This window comes from Coregonus lavaretus, assembly GCF_964263955.1.
Source record: "Coregonus lavaretus genome assembly, chromosome: 25".
Taxonomy (NCBI): domain Eukaryota; kingdom Metazoa; phylum Chordata; class Actinopteri; order Salmoniformes; family Salmonidae; genus Coregonus; species Coregonus lavaretus.
The window spans coordinates 19851885-19871469 of NC_140012.1; the positions used below are offsets into that span (position 1 = coordinate 19851885).

Here is a 19585-nt window from a genome sequence, read left to right on the forward strand (position 1 = left end):
TAATCAATATCAGTAGTACTATAAAATAAAGTAACGTAGAAGAAAAACACACCAGAAATAGAAATAAGAACACAAAGCAGGCTAGCTATATACAGGGTCAGTGCCAATACCATATTTACAATGTGCAGGGATACTGGAGTGGTAGGGTTATATATGTATACGGGTTAGGTGACTAGGCATCAGGATATACAGTATGATAAACAGAGTAGCAGAAGCGTATATGATGACTATGTGAGTGTGTGTGTGAGCAAATTAAGTATGTGTGTGAGTGAGCGTAGAGTCATGTGCATGTGCATAGAGTCAGTGCAAACATTTTTATAAAATAGAAGGGTCAATGCAGATCGTCCATGTAGCCATTTTGTTAGTTATTTAGCAGTCTTATGGCTTGGGGCCTGTTGGCAGGGGCATGTTGGTGGCAGACGTGTTGCTCTGGTACTGCTTGCCATGCAGAAACAGAGAGAACAGTCTATGGCTTGAGTGGCTGGAGTCTTGAACAATTCTCCGGGCCTTCCTTTCACACCACCTGATATAGAGGTCCTGGATGGCAGGGAGCTCGGCCCCAGTGATGTACTGGTCTGTCCGTACCACCCTCTGCGGCACCATGCGATTGAGGGCGGTGCAGTTGCCATACCAAACAGTGATGCAGCCAGTCAAGATGCTCTCAATGGTGCTACTGTATAACGATTTGAGGGATGTCGCGCCTTCTTCACGACTGTGTGCAGACCATTTTAAGTCCTTAGTGATTTGGACACAGAGGAACTTGAAGCTCTCGACCCGCTCTACTGCAGCCCCATCGATATGGATGGGGGTGTGCTCGACCCCTCGTTTCCCGTAGTCCACGATCAGCTCCTTGGTCTAATGACATTGAGGGAAAGGTTGTTGTCCTGGCACCACACTGCCAGGTCACTGACCTCGTCCCTTTAGGCCAGGGTTCCCCAACTGGCGGCAGTGGTTTTATTGTAGGACATAAAAGACCGTAAAGAAACACCAGGAAATCAGCTCCAAGTGATTTCAATTTAAGAAATCCGTTCCCAAATATTCCCACGCATAATAGAGAGACACGTGATCATATACAAATGTAAGCAAGGTTTGAAATGATTATGTTTTAGTCAAACATATCTGTTCGGGCTTCTTGCGGTCAATTTGCAGTCTACAAATTATTTGTGATTGTTTTCAGGCCTCCCTGACCATCCGCTGAAGAACAAATTGGCCCGCGGCTGACTGTAGTTGATGATCCCTTCTGTAGGCTGTCTCATCGTCGCCGGTGATCAGGCCTACCACCGTTGCGTCGTCAGCTAACTTAATTGTGTTGGTGTCGTGCATGGCCACACAGTCGTGGGTGAACAGGGATTACAGAAGGGGACTAAGCACTGTGGGGCCCCCGTGTTGAGGGTCAGCGTGGTGGAGCTGATGTTGTCTACCCTCACCACCTGGGGTCAGCCTGTCAGGAAGTCCAGGATACAGTTGCAGAGGGAGGTGTTCAGACCCAGGATCCTAAGCTTGGTGACGAGCTTGGAGGAGACAATGGTGTTGAACGCTGAGCTGTAGTCAATGAACAGCCTTCTCACATAGGTATTCCTCTTATCTAGGTGGGTGAGGGCAGTGTGGAGTGCAATTTTGAGTGTGTGTGGTGCAGGAACTTGCTTGAGCAGTGCGTGTCACCTACCTTCTTAGAGTAGTGTGTGTTCTGCAATGCTCCGGCAGACAGGACCCTCTCCCACAGCTTCAGGGGTATAGCAGAGACATGGTGGGAGCAGGTGATGGCAGAGCAGTGGAGAGGCACCAGGTACGGAGTCTGGATGACTGGCCACCCCTCAGTCTGGAGATCGATCACTACCAACTCCTCTTCTACTAAGACCACCAACGCATTGGGTTCGCCTGGACAGAACGAGAGGGGTTAGACTGCGTGTGTGTTTCTGAACCGGTGTGTGTTTCTGAACCTGTGTGTGCACGTATCCCCCTGCCTTTCTACCTGTATGATCTGGTCCGTCTCTGATGACAAAGAAGTCAATGATTCTGGAGGTGAAGTCCAGAGCCACGTGTGTTTTACTGTGGATCACACTGATACAGTGTCTGTCTCCGTAGCTGGCCCTGGGCATGCCACCACTGAAGAACAGGAACGGAGGCCTGGATATAGACATACAGGAAAAGGAGAGCCAGGTTAGAAGACATTTGCAGATGGGTTCATGTGTAACAATGGAGAAATGTGGATTGACAGAGCGGGACGAGAAAGAGAGAGAGTCACTCACCCCTGTTCTGTCAGCAGTTGGATGATTTTAGAGATGGCCTTACAGGGGAAGTGGCCTACACAGAGGAGAGAGAAATCATCAAATCCATTGATCAATCATCAATTAACCTACTCAGCATTCAATCAATAACATTATCCCAGTCGCTGTGTTTTGTCAGCTTCCAGAGAGAAACGTGCTGTTGACTTTTTGGGGGTCCTCACCGTACGGTACTTCGGACATCTCCTGCTTGCTCTGTGGGTCATCCCCAGCCACCTTCCAGCGGCAGTAGCTGCCATCGCTATGGGAACTGAGAACATGGCCGCCGTCCTCCGTCCACCACACGCTCTCCAGTTGCTATGGACGCACAACCAAACAAGGAGTCAAGATCAGAGCCCTCGACATCCAGACACCAACACACAGACACACACACTGTATACCTGTGTAGCAGGGATGTGTTTGACGGCTGATTGGCTGTCCAGGTCCCAGATGACCATGAGGCCTCGTCCGTAGCCAATCAGAACCTGGCGTGGGTTGACGGGATTCTCCTGTAAGGACTCGACATGCTCCAGGCTCCTACGACCTCCATACTCCTCTGGTACACTACGGAATGAGGGGGTACTGTTTTAGCATAATTATCGATCAAATACGTTTGTGTGTGTGGGAAGCATTTTAACATGAATCAATAGTTGTTTCCATCTGTTTAGGATAACAATATTTCCAATTTAGTAACTCAATGAAAGGAAGTGTGTGTGGTGTGTGTACCTGTTGGTGACTTTCTCCAGGCTGATGTTCCTCTCCTCTAGTTCTCTGAAGCCTGGTACCTTCACTATGAACACGTGTCCTCCCTCTGTTCCTAGCAACAACAGGTCCCCAGAAGAGTGGGCTAGCACCGCTGTTACACAAGTTACACTGGGGGGAGCACTGATCGAGGGAACGAGAAAGCGGGAAATAGAGAGAAAGATGGGATAAAGTTAACAGGTTGAATCTGGCAGACAGAAAAATAACATTTAAGGTGCATACGTGTTTGCCATTGAATGTGTGCATGTCACCATAGAAATAGAATCCCACTATAGTTCTGTGCATGTCACACAGTGCGTCTCTTACCATGGCACTCCAATGAGTGCGAGTGTGTGAGGAAAATAGAAAGAAAGAAAGCTTGAGAAGGGGTAGGAGAGAAGTTGGGAGGTGGTGGGGTGTAGTGTGTGTGTCTCTCACCCCGGGGGTCCAGTGAGCGTGAAGCGTCCTATCTCCAGCAGCTCAGAGACGCCATGGTGAGCTCTGAGGGTCCACATGTGGAGACTGTTGTCATCCAACAGAGTCACCAGCTCCACCTGTTCAATACAGAGCAACCAGATGTTAAAAGGACATTAGGAGGACATGAGGACGTTAGGAACACGTTATTGGGATGTTATGAGACTGTCAGGAGGACGTTTTGGGGCAATTAGGAGGATGTTTTTGGGACGTTAGCTACAGCTTTACTACTAACATTTCCAGCAATGATCAGATCCACATATTGGATTCTAGGGCTGGGCGGTATAGCGTATTTTATGATATACCAGTATTGATGCACGGACCGGTTTGGATTTTGATGTTACTTTCTATAACGGTATTTGAATGTTTGGTTTGTTAAATGTGATACGCCGTGTGTAACGTCCATTTTTATAGTTTACTCCGCTACTTGAGTCATCTCTCTCCACTCTCTCTCCATGTCGCTTTCCACACAGAACTAGCACCGTCCCGTCACTCAAGGAGCACATTTGCTGTTTCTCGACCACGACAGACTTGCATTCAGTCTGCATGGTTAATGCAGCACATGCAACAATGTTGACAACGATGCTGTTTTCACTTTGCTTCTTAATATAAATACACTAACGTTCTATAATTACACTATTAGCTTGTGTTTCTTACATCTGCAAAAGGCTGGTTTGTCTTTTCTTAGCAAGTTGGGCCTAAATCCTGTTAGCCGCAAATGCTAATCGCTAGTTAGCTGGCTAGCTAGCAAATAAATGTACTGAGTCGGAGCAAACGTAACTAGCTATACAGCTTGACAATACCAGTGATGGTGTTGACCTAAATCAGTATGTTGTTTGTGCAACAGTATCTTCTAAATCAAAGAGGAATATGCGAAGCATGAATATGTTAGCTACATGAAGTTCCTAAGAGAAAACATTCAATGTAGCTAAAGATTATAGCGTCCCCTAGGAAACACTTAGGTTCCTACCCGGTCACAATAACTCCTCCTGGCATTTTAATTCGTTGTCATGTCAAACACTGTATTCAAAGTGCCCACTATTACATTCTAACTATATAATTACAATAATCATTCAATTTCCATGATTCCAACAGTTCACCCAAGTGTTTTGCGCTAAATCGCAATTGCAGCATTTAGTTAAAAATAAGGCATAGATTGTTTTCCCATATCATGCAGCCTTACGTGGCAGTATGGAAATGACCTCAAATTAGTGCAGGAAATGCAGAAATGTATGGAAATTATTTTAGGTTGAAGTTGAATTGAACAGTATAAAACAAATCAGAATGGAGAAAGCCCCATTGAAATCACTTGTATGTGTTGCCACCGTAGGGTAACGCACTACTCATAAAGCAAATTTAGAAATGGTATTATTCCAAAACATTAAATTCAGTCAAAAAAATAAAAATATATATGATATATTTTGGCCATATCGTCCTGCCCGATTTAAGAAGATCATTTCAGTAGCAGGTGTGAATGGCGCATGTGATAAGGTGCTGCCACCGTGTGTGTGTTGAGTAGCCACTCACCTGGTGTGGTAGGAAGTGGACCTGTGTGACGGCAGCGTTCTCATCGTGTAGACCCATGAACTCTACACCTGGGCCACCATAACTGACCACAGGTTAAAGAATACACACACACAGCATGGCGCACCAACACACACACTTACTGTGTACACACATGCGCAGCAAATACAGACACACACACACAATGCATGATGTACACAGAGCCCCCCCCCCCCCCACCACCAATTCATAGACATACACACACAGGTTCTTTTTTTCTACTGTACTGAAAGGGTCCACATGCATCTATAGAAATAAGAGATGTTCGGTTCTGTCTTTCTTTGTGTCTTATTATTCTGCCCTGCCCTTGGCTAATAATACTTTTATTCATAGAATTTCCTTCTTGTGTTATCAAAAGAACAATTTCCCCTATTGTGTGAATTAATTCTAATGACAGAGACAAGGGTCTTCATAGTGACGGAGTGAATGGGGAGTGTACTGACTGGTTCCACACTGTCAAAGAGCACGATTGTGTAAGATGAATCAAACACACACTATAACAGAGATACACAGACACACCAACTGTGTCCGTCTGGTACAGCCAGAGTTGAGCAATACCCTGGGAATATAAGATAACTACACACTAACCACAGACAGCTAAAGCAGAGGGCAACTCTGAGACAAACTTGTTCAAACGTGTTAACACTTAAATCCTGCACTCCTACACAACCAGACAGACCTCTCCCTCTGTGTCTATTGAAGGATACAGTTTGATGGCTCCGGAGCGTGTGCCGATGGCCAGGAGCTGTAGACTGGGGCTGAAGCCCAGAGCACTGGGCTGGTGAGGAAAACCATGCTCCACCGTCTGAGTGAGAGAGGGAGAATTATAGAAACTGGCAGGACAAATCCCCTGAAAATTGTCTGGAATTGGGATCATTGCCTTACTGTAGAGATTAGATATCAAAGCCTTGTCAGATCAGACTGACTGTCACTGCTCTTACCTTGTTGAACCCGTAGAGCTCCTGTTTGATCCGGTCTCTCTGGGACTCCTGGCCAGGTCTCCTAAACCTCTTCATCCTCTCTGGAGCCTGAGGAGCACACAGGCCCAACCACTACACCTCTACAGAGAGAGACAGTGGGAGATAGGAGATTAATGAAGTAGGTGGGGAAAGGGCAATAGCCTAGCAGACGACAAGTCTTCACTCCTCTTTTCCTCTCTGTCATTCAACTATCTGAAGAACGTGGGTGTGGAGGTGGGGAAGAGAAAGAGATCATAAAACTTCCTGGAGCAAAACAAAGGAGGAAGAGAGATAGTGAAGATACTCACAGCTGGAGCAGGAAACTAAATCAGGGCTCCAGCAAAAACTCAGCTCAGGTGGTGTGTTGGCCACTGACAGAGACAGGGAGATGAGAGAAAGGAATTCCAGAGAAGAGGCCTACTCCTCTTCTCTTTCTTGTCTGTGGTCAACACACACACACAGACAGCCTGAGGGGGCGGGGCTCATCTCAGACAACAGCTAGGAGTTGGTCACAGGAGCATCAACTAAAAAAGACCATTGTCCTATTTTTTATTTATTTAACCTTTATTTTAACTAGGCAAGTCAGTTAAGAACAAATTCTTATTTACAATGACTACCTACTACTACACACACTGATGAAAACACCTGTCACACAGACAAGCCGTTTCCAAATAGGCCCTTCAGAGAGAAAGAAGGGTCTGCTTTTCATTCTTTCCTTTATCAATAACGTTTGCGGAACGTTTAGGGCATAACGAACTATGACCCGATCACAACCTTTAAAAAAAAAAAACCCTCTCCTCTCTTTTCCAGATGCTTTAAAACCCCTGGACTCTGGCTTTCATTTCACGTTCATTTTACTAAGAGGAAGGAAGAGTAGTGGACAGCTTTCTCTTAATCTCTACACATACCAATACATTCGCTAAGCCCATCACGTGAAGGAGAGGTTATAGCCACAGGTTGGTTAGACCATAAATGTCAGTGGTCTAAGCCTCAGTCTACTCTGATTGAACTCAACCCTCAACCTCAAAGCTGTGTCTCCCTGGGTGATGACAAAAATGTCCCCCTCAAAAGACCCACAGAAAACCCTCCACAAAAAGAACAGGCCAGTGTTTCAGGCCTGTAAAATCAGCAAGTAAAAAAAAAAAAAAAAAAAAAATGATTTCATAAAAATTACAAATGATAATATTGTAAACCGGAACTAAGCTACGAGACCGTATTTTCCGTCTTGGCCGACTCCGTCTTGTCATTTGTATCGAGACAGAGAGACATACTAACTGTAGGTCGCTCTGGATAAGAGCGTCTGCTAAATGACTAAAATGTAAAATATTATTGCCCTGATATCAGCGGCAAGACGCCGTTAGTCATTAGGCGTGAGGGATTACGGGATAGTGGAGGACTGACTCACACCCTCACTAAGTAAACTTCCTTGTTTGGATCCTGCAGACTAAGGGAGTGGGATGAAGTTGCATGCTTCAGGATTTGGGGAGGGTAGGCGTAAATATACTTTTTTTTTGTATAGAAGAGAGTTCCAAACATGGTTTTTCGTCAATCATGCATTGGCGACATTAATTCCATGTTAAATGTGTGTCATATTAGGACCACGCACAGTCTAGTACCCATTATGTTCCTCGGAGTCCTCCAACGTAGACCAAAGGGTCCAGCAGAGCAGAAAGAAGCAGCTCAGTGCTCTAAGCCTGCTAACAAAGGCTGGGTGGGAGGTCCTCTTTAGTGCTTAACACACAGAATGTCATCCTAGGGAAGGACAAGAATGTGCTCTGCTGATGGAAACTGAGGGTAGCTTGAAGGAGGAACACACACACACAATACACACTCAGGCACACCCCAGTATGGAAAAGTAGGACCTTGGTTTCGTCATATGATGACTACCTATGGCAGTGCTCAATGTAAACACAGACCCAAGGGGGCCAGAGCCTACATCACTACTGAAACAATCAGACAACATGGTGATTAATTGTAGGATTTCAACCAGTGTGACAGTTAGGCAAGGCCTACCCAGTGATTATGCATCCCATAAAACCTCACTATCAGAACAGAGTAGTGTTTAGAACTGTCGATTCAAACAGCAAGTTCCACCTCTTTCTGTTGCTTCATTGTGGCTCGCTCTTTTCTTCAGAGTACAGAAGGATGGGAAAATGGAGCAAACTGAAAATGAGTGAATTATTCAAGGCTACAGTACAGTTAGACCGGTTTGGTGCCGGGAAATCATGTGCACATGACATGACATATCCTACATTTCCATTCATAACACCCTGTGGACAGTATTCTGGCAGTAAGGCGTAGGGGAAGTCCCCAAACGGAAGGGATTTGTTTGTTACTTGGAAAAACAATGCTATGCAGTGGTCAGTGACACAGAAACTAAGTGGCAAACATCCACAGTTTCAGTGAGTGGACAGTATAGCCATTCTGTTACAGTAAATGAGTGATATCAGACATGGATTTTCCCAGGAATTCCAGTTGGACAGAGCAGGGCAATGACCTTGTGTTGAGAAATAGTTAGACAGATACCCACCTCACACAGCAATTCTCCCAGCAAGGGCCGTTAACAGTGTTTAGAAACTTGGTCAAGGATTTACAAGACAATTACGTTTTATTGATATTGGTGTGAATTATTACCTGGCCTCGCTTTTATACAACACTGATGTCATTCCTGATGACAAAGATCAAACAAACTGAATGAGAGCAGCATTGTTTTAAGAAAGTGGCGGCTAGCCTATATACAGGTGGTATGGCTGCATTTTATGAAATAATATTCAATTCTTCGGATATGTTTGGCTACGGAGGAATCACACCCACTCCCGGTTCGTTCGCAACACTCAACTGTGACATCATCAAATTCCAAGCATTCTACCAACTCAAACCATCAGAGAGGTGAGAGGGATGTCAGAGGGAAGAAAATACACACAAACGTGCCTGGACAGGGCATCAACACAGACGTAAACTAGGCTTAGTAACTTACTACTGCTAGAGCTACAGCGCTTAAAGTAGCCATCAGTGAAAATTTCACTTTTAATAGTTCATATTCTGTTAGGCCAACTCGTCCCCAAATACAGTTGTTGACTCATTCTATACTCATATTTGTGGACAAACCATAAATTGTAGGGCTGGGAATTGCCAGAGACCTCACGGTACTATCATGATACTTAGGATAGGTGCCGATATGATATGTATCGCGATTCTATATGTATTGCGATCCGATGTTTCAAATATATTGCTCACCATATGTCTGCTGCAGAGAGACAAGAGAGAGCCATGAGAAAACAAGTTTTGATCAGTCATGGAAATAAAGTACTGAAAACAATGGCTCCATATTTAAAAAGAAAACCGAGAACAAGCTATGAAGAAAAAATTGTTTTGTTGCAGGTACAGCCAACTAGTGCAAAAATATAGCGATATTGTCGATACACCGTAAAAAAGAATATCCCGATATGCCACTACAGTGAGGGGGAAAAGTATTAGATCCCCTGCTGATTTTGTACGTTTGCCCACTGACAAAGAAATTATCAGTCTATAATTTTAAAATGGTAGGTTTATTTGAACAGTGAAAGACAGAATAACAACAACAACAAATAACGCACGTCAAAAATGTTATAAATTGCTTTGCATTTTAATGAGGGAAATAAGTATTTTACCCCCTCTCAATCAGAAAGATTTCTGGCTCCCAGGTATCCTTTATACAGGTAACCAGCTGAGATTAGGAGCACACTCTTAGAGGGAGTACTCCTAATCTCAGCTTGTTACCTGTATAAAAGACACCTGTCCACAGAAGCAATCAATCAGATTCCAAACTCTCCACCATGGCCAAGACCAAAGAGCTCTCCAAGGATGTCAGGGACAAGATTGTAGACCTACACAAGGCTGGAATGGGCTACAAGACCATCGCCAAGCAGCTTGGTGAGAAGGTGACAACAGTTGGTGCGATTATTCACAAATGGAAGAAACACAAAATAACTATCAGTCTCCCTCGGCCTGGGGCTCCATGCAAGAACTCACCTCGTGGAGTTGCAATGATCATGAGAACGGTGAGGAATCAGCCCAGAACTACACGGGAGGATCTTGTCAATGATCTCAAGGTAGCTGGGACCATAGTCACCAAGAAAACAATTGGTAACACACTACGCCGTGAAGGACTGAAATCCTGCAGCGCCCGCAAGGTCCCCCTGCTCAAGAAAGCACATATACAGGCCCGTCTGAAGTTTGCCAATGAACATCTGAATGATTCAGATGAGAACTGGGTGAAAGTGTTGTGGTCAGATGAGACCAAAATCGAGCTCTTTGGCATCAACTCAACGTGTTTGGAGGAGGAGGAATGCTGCATATGACCCCAAGAACACCATCCCCACCGTCAAACATGGAGGTGGAAACATTATGCTTTGGGGGTGTTTTTCTGCTAAGGGGACAGGACAACTTCACCGCATTAAAAGGGACGATGGACGGGGCCATGTACCTTCAAATCTTAGGTGAGAACCTCCTTCCCTCAGCCAGGGCATTGAAAATGGGTCGTGGATGGGTATTCCAGCATGACAATGACCCAAAACACACGGCCAAGGCAACAAAGGAGTGGCTCAAGAAGAAGCACATTAAGGTCCTGGAGTGGCCTAGCCAGTCTCCAGACCTTAATCCCATAGAAAATCTGTGGAGGGAGCTGAAGGTTCGCGTTGCCAAACGTCAGCCTCTAAACCTTAATGACTTGGAGAAGATCTGCAAAGAGGAGTGGGACAAAATCCCTCCTGAGATGTGTGCAAACCTGGTGGCCAACTACAAGAAACGTCTGACCTCTGTGATTGCCAACAAGGGTTTTGCCACCAAGTACTAAATCATGTTTTGCAGAGGGGTCAAATACTCATTTCCCTCATTAAAATGCAAATCAATTTATAAAATTTTTGACGTGCGTTTTTTTGTTGCTATTCTGTCTCTCACTGTTCAAATAAACCTACCATTAAAATTATAGACTGATCATGTCTTTGTCAGTGGGCAAACGTATAAAATCAGCAGGGGATCAAATACTTTTTTCCCCTCACTGTATCAATTTCCCCCCCCATGACCAATCAGTGGTCTACTCGCATGAATATAATTTTATGACCGGTATACACGCACACCATTCTGTTGTTGGGGGATTGCTCACACCATTCCAACACAGAAAAGCTGCTTTAACATATTTAATTATCATTTTTTTTAAGGAAAACTATTTCACTCATATTGTAATTAATATTAGGTCATATTTCATAGAAATCTGGAAACACTGGACAGTTACTTTAAGCCCCATCTTTAAACAACATAGCTAGCATTGTAATTCAGACCGAGTGGCCAGGAAGAATGCCTGGCATCTGAAATATTCTACTTATGTTCTTATGCAATCGCCAGCTATGTCAGAGCATGTAGAAAGAAAAAACAACAACTATTAAAAGTCACTCCCATGAAACCGCCTGATAAGCAAAAACAAGTACTTCATTAAAACGAGAAGAGGGAGTTGATGTTTGGTGTTAAAAGTGTGGCTAGAAAACTAAAACGAGCCTAATTCAGACACACAAGAAAACATGTCTGACGGGTGCAGGACACAACACAGCCAAGGAGAATTAGCTGTGTTGGCAAATGGGGTGTGATCATAAACATTGAGACGAGACTACACCGCTCTCCCGTCCTCCTCCCAATCTCTTCCCTCGCTCATGGCATAGTGGCTCAGTTGCCTCCTGTCCTGTGTTGTCTCACTATGGAAGAGTAGGACATTGAGTTTCACTGACCCCAAAGAATTTAGTCACGCTTCTCAGTGAATCTGCAAATAGACTCTTAACCTTTGACCTAAGAAGCAAGAAGAGCATAGGACTGAAAGTTCAGAAGTCCTACATACTGAGCCGGCCTGCATGACAACGCAGCATCAACATCTAGAAAGGAGAATAAAAGAGAAAAGGGAAGTGTAATGCTAGTACAGGCTGATCCATAACCACTCATTGCAGGGCTAGGCCTATTCTTAGTGATGACTCCTCTCACACTCACTTCACAGTCAGCATCAACGGATGGGGCCTGACTCTTCAAATACTTTAGAAATGGATCTCATCACTGATCTGCCGGTACAGTTGGACTTGTGAAACCAATAACGTCATAACCTTAATTCCACTTATCCAATCAGTGATTACAAGGATAATTGATTACAGGGATTCAAGGAATAATTTTTAATGGGACTATCAGAGCAGAGATGTTTTTCTTGTCACTGTCTGGACAGAAATAAAATATTGTCAGGGGTCTGGTAGACAGGATGTCATTCCCCTCCACTCATGCCCTCTTTCCAGTAATCACACAGACAGTTTACACTGGCCTCACTGCTGTTGTTAAGTTACAATGCTACTGGTTGTATTATTGATCATAACCTACTGTGTGGAGTAGAGTGCACTTGCTGATATTATTATCCCCTTGAGGATTGTTTCTATTGTGGTGTCATGTATCAAGCAGCGCCTACGGCTGTGCAACCGACAGGACAAAAACTATATAATGTGCACCGACTTCAATAGAGAAATAAAGTCTATGCAATAACACATTGCTGTCACTTCTTTCATAGTTGTTCATTATTGACTATTGTTGGCCTAAATTTTGATGCATTACTTAGGGCTAGGAATTGCCAGGGGCCTCATGATACGATGTCACGATGCTTGACATTTTCCATATTGACTGAGCTTCATGTCTTAAAGTAATGATGGACTGTCGTTTCTCTTTGCTTATTTGAGCAGTTCTAGCCATAATATGGACTTGGTCTTTTACCAAATAGGGCTATCTTCTGTATACCACCCCTACCTTGTCACAACACAACTGATTGGCTCAAACGCATTAAGAAGGAAAGAAATTCCACAAATTAAGGCTTCTCTAAAATGTTGTTTACATTTCTGTTAGTTAGCATTTCTCCTTTGCCAAGATAATCCATCCACCTGACAGGTGTTGCATATCAAGAAGCTGATTAAACAGCACGATCATTACACAGGTGCACCTTGTGCTGGGGACAATAAAAAGGCCACTCTAAAATGTGCAGTTTTGTCACAACACAATGCCACAGATGTCTCAAGTTGAGGGAGCGTGCAGTTGGCATTCTGACTGCAGGAATGTCCACCAGAGCTGTTGCCAGAGAATTGAATGTTCATTTTTCTACCATAAACCACCTCCAATGGCGTTTCAGAGAATTTGGCAGTATGTCCATTCGGCCTCACAACCGCAGACCACGTGTAACCATGCCAGCCAAGGACCTCCACAAGTGTGCTCTTCACGGATGAATCCTGGTTTCAATTGTACCGGGCAGATGGCAGACAACGTGTATGGCGTCTTGTGGGGTTTGCTTATGTCAACGTTGTGAACAGAGCGCCCCATGGTGGCGGTGGGTTATGGAATGGGCAGGCATAAGTAATGGACAGCATGATAAGGCACAGTGTCATGTCGCAAGGATCTGTACACAATACCTGGAAGCTGAAAATGTCCCAGTCCTTCCATGGCCTGCACACCCACCAGACATGTCACCCATTGAGCATATTTGAGAAACTGGGTTGATGTGTAGAACAGCTTGTTCCAGTTCCCGTCAATATCCAGCAACTTCGTACAGCTATTGAAGAGGAGTGGGACAACATTCCACAATCAACAGCCTGATCAACTCCATACTAAGGCGATCTGTCACGCTGCATGATTAATTAGAGATATATATAAATAAATGCAACAATTTCAAAATGTTTGAGTTACAGTTCATATAAAGGAAATCAGCTAATTCAAATAAATTAGGCCCTAACCTACAGATTTCACATGACTGGGAATACAGACATGAATCTGTTGGTCACAGATACCTTAAAAAAATGATTTGGTTGTGCAAACCCACAGCTTCATCAGCTGTCCGGTTGGCTGGTCTCAGACGATACCTCAGGTGAAGAAGCCAAATGTGGAGGTCATGGGCTGGCGTGGTTGGACGTACTGCCAAATTATCTAAAATGACGTTGGAGGCGGTTTATGGTATAAAAATGAACATTAAATTCTCTGGCAACAGCTCTGGTGGACATTCCTGCAGTCAGCATGCCAATGGCATGCTCCCACAAAACATGAGACATCTGTGGCATTATGATGTGTGACAAAACTGCACCTTTTTTGAGCACATTTTAGAGTGGCCTTTCATTGTCCACAGAACAAGGTGAGTCTTCCAGAAGGACAAACATCTCTGCAGCACTCCACCAATCAGGCCTTTTTGTTGAGTGGCCAGACGGAAGCCACTCCTCAGTAAAAGGCACAACAGCCCTCGGGACAAGTCTCTGAATATCCTTGAGTGGCCCAGCCAGAGCCCGGACTTGAACTCGATCGAAAATCTCTGGAGAGACCAGAAAATAGCTGTGCAGCGACACTCCCCATCTAACCTGACAGAGCTTGAGAAGATCTGCAGAAAATAATGGGAAAACCTCCCCTAAATACAGGTGTGCCAAGCTTGTAGCGTCATACCCAAGAAGACTTGAGGCTGTAACCACTGCCAAAAGGTGCTTCAACAAAGCACTGACTAAAAGGGTCTGAATGCTTATGTAAATGAGATATTTCCGTTAATTTTTAATGCATTTGCAAAAAAAATTAAAACCGGTTTTCGCTTTGTCATTATGGGGTATTGTGTGTAGATTGAGGAAAAAAACAATGTAATCAATTTTAGAATAAGGCTGTAACTTAACAAAATGTGGAAAAAGTCAAGGGGTCGGAATACTTTCCGAATGCACTGTGTGTGTGTGCGTTTGTACAGTGGGGGAAAAAAGTATTTAGTCAGCCACCAATTGTGCAAGTTCTCCCACTTAAAAAGATGAGGCCTGTAATTTTCATCATAGGTACACGTCAACTATGACAGACAAATTGAGAGAGAAAAAATCCAGAAAATCACATTGTAGGATTTTTAATGAATTTATTTGCAAATTGTGGTGGAAAATAAGTATTTGGTCAATAACAAAAGTTTCTCAATACTTTGTTATATACCCTTTGTTGGCAATGACACAGGTCAAACGTTTTCTGTAAGTCTTCACAAGGTTTTCACACACTGTTGCTGGCATTTTGGCCCATTCCTCCATGCAGATCTCCTCTAGAGCAGTGATGTTTTGGGGCTGTCGCTGGGCAACACGGACTTTCAACTCCCTCCAAAGATTTTCTATGGGGTTGAGATCTGGAGACTGGCTAGGCCACTCCAGGACCTTGAAATGCTTCTTACGAAGCCACTCCTTCGTTGCCCGGGCGGTGTGTTTGGGATCATTGTCATGCTGAAAGACCCAGCCACGTTTCATATTCAATGCCCTTGCTGATGGAAGGAGGTTTTCACTGAAAATCTCACGATACATGGCCCCATTCATTCTTTCCTTTACACGGATCAGTCGTCCTGGTCCCTTTGCAGAAAAACAGCCCCAAAGCATGATGTTTCCACCCCCATGCTTCACAGTAGGTATGGTGTTCTTTGGATGCAACTCAGCATTCTTTGTCCTCCAAACACGACGAGTTGAGTTTTTACCAAAAAGTTCTATTTTGGTTTCATCTGACCATATGACATTCTCCCAATCCTCTTCTGGATCATCCAAATGCACTCTAGCAAACTTCAGACGGGCCTGGACATGTACTGGCTTAAGCAGGGGGACACGTCTGGCACTGCAGGATTTGAGTCCCTGGCGGCGTAGTGTGTTACTGATGGTAGGCTTTGTTAGGATTTTTGCTCACCGTTCTTGTGATCATTTTGACCCCACGGGGTGAGATCTTGCGTGGAGCCCCAGATCGAGGGAGATTATCAGTGGTCTTGTATGTCTTCCATTTCCTAATAATTGCTCCCACAGTTGATTTATTCAAACCAAGCTGCTTACCTATTGCAGATTCAGTCTTCCCAGCCTGGTGCAGGTCTACAATTTTGTTTCTGGTGTCCTTTGACAGCTCTTTGGTCTTGGCCATAGTGGAGTTTGGAGTGTGACTGTTTGAGGTTGTGGACAAGTGTCTTTTATACTGATAACAAGTTCAAACAGGTGCCATTAATACAGGTAACGAGTGGAGGACAGAGGAGCCTCTTAAAGAAGAAGTTACAGGTCTGTGAGAGCCAGAAATCTTGCTTGTTTGTAGGTGACCAAATACTTATTTTCCACCATAATTTGCAAATAAATTCATAAAAAATCCTACAATGTGATTTTCTGGATTTTTTCTCTCTCAATTTGTCTGTCATAGTTGACGTGTACCTATGATGAAATTTACAGGCCTCTCTCATCTTTTTAAGTGGGAGAACTTGCACAATTGGTGGCTGACTAAATACTTTTTTTCCCCACTGTACTTCCTCTCCCGTCTCATTAGCTAACCACAGTCAATTTCTCCTGCGAGGTAAACTGCTCCACATTGGTAGAGGTAAAACAGGAATTAGGCCTAGCTAGGAGACTGTACAGTGTGTAGGTTAACGAGCCACTGGCATGACACGTTTAGTGAGGAAGTGCATCTAACCTACTCGAGGCAGGGGTTGAAGGGTTTTCAAGCAAAACATGGCCCTCAGAGGGCCTTTTGTTGCCCTTGTGCGGTTGGATAAACTCTCCAGTTCAAAGTTAAAGTTAATAGGTTGGAGGTGAGACTAGACTTTAGGTTGCTGAGAGAATGAATCATGTGGTCACTGGTTCAAACCGTCCAGTTGGTGGCGGCAATACAACTTTTGGATGTAGTCCAACTTTTGGTCACTGGTCAGTCAGTCACTGTTTTGTAAAAATGCTATATCCGTCCCTTCATCATTTTATGCATTTCCATCATTCAGCACTTGGCTAAGCAGTAAGCACTCTTATCATGGCCTACTCTAATGAAAACAAACAACTTAGCCATAGCGATTCGATCTCAATGCTTCCTTAGCTTTCCTTATCAAGACTGATCTACATGTAACTGCCAAAATAATGGAAACACCAACAATGTCTTAATAAGGGGTTGGGCCACCACAAGCTTCCATAACAGCTTCAATGAACCTTGGCATAGATTCATTATAGTGTCTGGAACTCTATTGGAGGGATGCGACACCATTGTTCACCAAATGATGGAATTTCTCATAGTTTTGTTGATGGTGGTGTAAGACGCTGTCTCAGGCACCGCTCCAGAATCTCCCATAAGTGTTCAATCCGGTTGAGATCTGGTGACTGAGACACACAGCCTAAACCCACTATGCTCCTTTGAGACTCTTCTTTCAAAGGTCACAGATCTCTTCTTCTAGTCATGGTAACCAAAATACTGGGCATTTTTATACATGACCCTATGCATTATGGGTTTTTATTTGCCTAATTAACTCAGGAACAACACCTGCTTTCAATATACTTTGCATCACTCATTTACTTAAGTGTTTCCTTTATTTTGGCAGGTACCTGTACATTTTGGGACAGGTACTTGTTTTCCTTGGAGACTGGGGAGTGGTTTCAGGTGGAAGATTATCATGTCCAAACGGCAGAAGTCTGCTGAGAACAAAGGGGTGTTGTTTGGCTAGCACAGCTGCAGGTGGGAATGAAGGACTGGGCAGTGCCAGTGGAATGTCTGTCCTTCAGTAGTAGCCTGTCTGTCCCAGTCTTTTTTCCTGGATAGAAACCAATAGATAGATGCCAAATTCTTTAGGCAGGGGGGCAACAGCTAGGTGAGGGGTGAGGTATACTGTGTCTGTACAGTGGTAGGGAAACACTGGCTTGTCCAAAGGTACAGTAAGCCTCATACTCTTGACTGAGTAAATAGTTAACACTTGTAAAAGCCATATAAAAAAGGTAGCAATGAGTGAAAATGCATTACTGCATATTTGCATAGGTTTCATTGAACTGCAAACAGATGACAAAAAATTGGCAAAAAATGAATACAATCTTAGGTATTATCCCTGTTGCAGGAGCCTAGAATGAAGTGAACGTCATGTTCAACCCAAAACAGTCCTGTTGACATTTCTTATTTTGGTCATGAATTTGCCCCCGAAACAGGTCAAACCGGTGTAACAGATTATTTCTTACCACAAACCCCTACGCCCCCCTCCCCAAATATACAATTACTCATTGATGAAACCCTACTCTACCGTTGACTCAAACTACCTGCGAGACGAGGAAGACACACCTTGCTCCCACCCTACTATCTCATCCTCATATTGTTCTTTATTTTGCTCATTTGCACCCCAGTATCTCTATTTGCACATCATCTTCTGCACATATATCATTCCAGTGTTAATAATAAATGGTAATTATTTAGCATTATGGCCGATTTATTGCCTTACCTCCATAACGTACTACATTTGCAAACACTGTATATAGATATTCTATTGTGTTATTGACTGTACGTTTTGTTTATCCCATATGTAACTGTGTTGTTGTTGTTTTTATCGCACTGCTTTGCTTTATCTTGGCCAGGTCGCAGTTGTAAATGAGAACTTGTTCTCAACTGGCTTACCTGGTTAAATAAAGGTTAAATAAAATAAATAAAAATAGTCCCTACCACCTCCTACTCCTCCTCCTCTTTCCCGTTGCCAAAGTTTTCCCGTTTCAACATTATGCAATAGCTAACTAGCTCAGCTGACTAAAAACGTGGTGAATGGTTCGTGATGTTGATGGCACTGAAAAGGGAACATTATTTAGTTAGCTAGCTAGTAGACACAGATATGGCGACTAATAGTGAGTTTGTCCGCGTTATGAGTTAACTAACGTTAGGTAGCTAGCTATTTCACCAACTTGTGCAGCAAGCAAGTTAACTAGTTAACATTAATAGCTACTTTATTTCAGTCCCGTGTATCTAAAAGAAAATCTGATGATTTCATCTGTGTCTAAAGTTTATAGACCCTTTAATTCCTGGTCGAATGGAATGAATCATGGCTTCGCAGCCGTTCACCAACAACACCGCCAAGCTAGCTAGCTTGCCAGTCAAGTTACAGTAACTAATCTCTCGAGGCTAACGTTAACCAGCTAGCTTTACTCCGTGTTATCCAGTTGACTTAAACGTCAGCAGTAACGTTAAGTGTTTTAGCTGGTTAACCAACGACAGGCTACAACACCTGTAGACGCGACACTATTCTCTTGCTCGGGCCCTTCGAAACTCACCTGACTCACAACGGCCGTTGCTCCAGCTGTGTCCAATATGCTTTCACTCGCTAATTCACAAAGCTTGGTCGGCGTCCAGTTTGCCACGTCTCAACTTCCCAAACTAATATCAAATCAGAATCCAAAGCACGTCGTCTGCTTGTCTTTAAGTATTTAAATGCAGATCCTGTGTTGGTTTGTTTGGTAGCTAGCTAGCCCACCTATCTTTCGTATGCCCCGTCGGCAGCCTCGAGGTGATGTTTCCGGATGCCCCAGACTCGCAAAGCGCAACTTGACTGGCTAGCTTCCGCTGAGACTCCTCCCTTCAAACCCTTCCGCAATACACGCAATACGAATCAGCAGGGGAGTAGGGCATGACAATATAAATAGGTTTGGCTCCAAATGTAAAGAGTCAGATGTTTATTAATATGAAGTAAACTTTGGAATTTCCCCTAATACATTTTCAGAAAGTAATGTTGCATTGTGAACAGATGTCGCATGAAGCATAAGGTATCAAACTCATTCTGTTTATTTTTGCAGAATTATT

The 19585-nt window shown here is 43.9% G+C and overlaps 1 protein-coding gene across 5 annotated transcripts in view; it reads right to left on the bottom strand.

Annotated features, from left to right (window-relative positions):
* The window catches only part of LOC311101167 (LLGL scribble cell polarity complex component 2-like), a 34198-nt gene extending 14902 nt beyond the window's left edge, over positions 1 to 19296 (bottom strand). For 2 of the 5 annotated variants that reach the window (XM_084142252.1, XM_084142248.1), the window contains exons 1-11: positions 19060 to 19296; positions 5984 to 6102; positions 5750 to 5847; positions 5007 to 5088; positions 3444 to 3559; positions 2991 to 3149; positions 2666 to 2828; positions 2450 to 2582; positions 2250 to 2304; positions 1973 to 2127; positions 1667 to 1878 (exon numbers count right to left, since the gene is read on the bottom strand). In XM_084142252.1, the coding sequence (XP_083998378.1) occupies positions 1667 to 1878; positions 1973 to 2127; positions 2250 to 2304; positions 2450 to 2582; positions 2666 to 2828; positions 2991 to 3149; positions 3444 to 3559; positions 5007 to 5088; positions 5750 to 5847; positions 5984 to 6058 (1248 nt within the window). In that variant the 5' untranslated portion in view covers positions 6059 to 6102; positions 19060 to 19296. Of the gene's footprint in view, positions 1 to 1666; positions 1879 to 1972; positions 2128 to 2249; positions 2305 to 2449; positions 2583 to 2665; positions 2829 to 2990; positions 3150 to 3443; positions 3560 to 5006; positions 5089 to 5749; positions 5848 to 5983; positions 6103 to 6309; positions 6387 to 17364; positions 17571 to 19059 lie in introns of those variants that run through there. The other 3 variants (XM_084142250.1, XM_084142249.1, XM_084142251.1) reach the window with 3 other exon arrangements.
* Between the last annotated feature and the right edge of the window lie 289 nt (positions 19297 to 19585).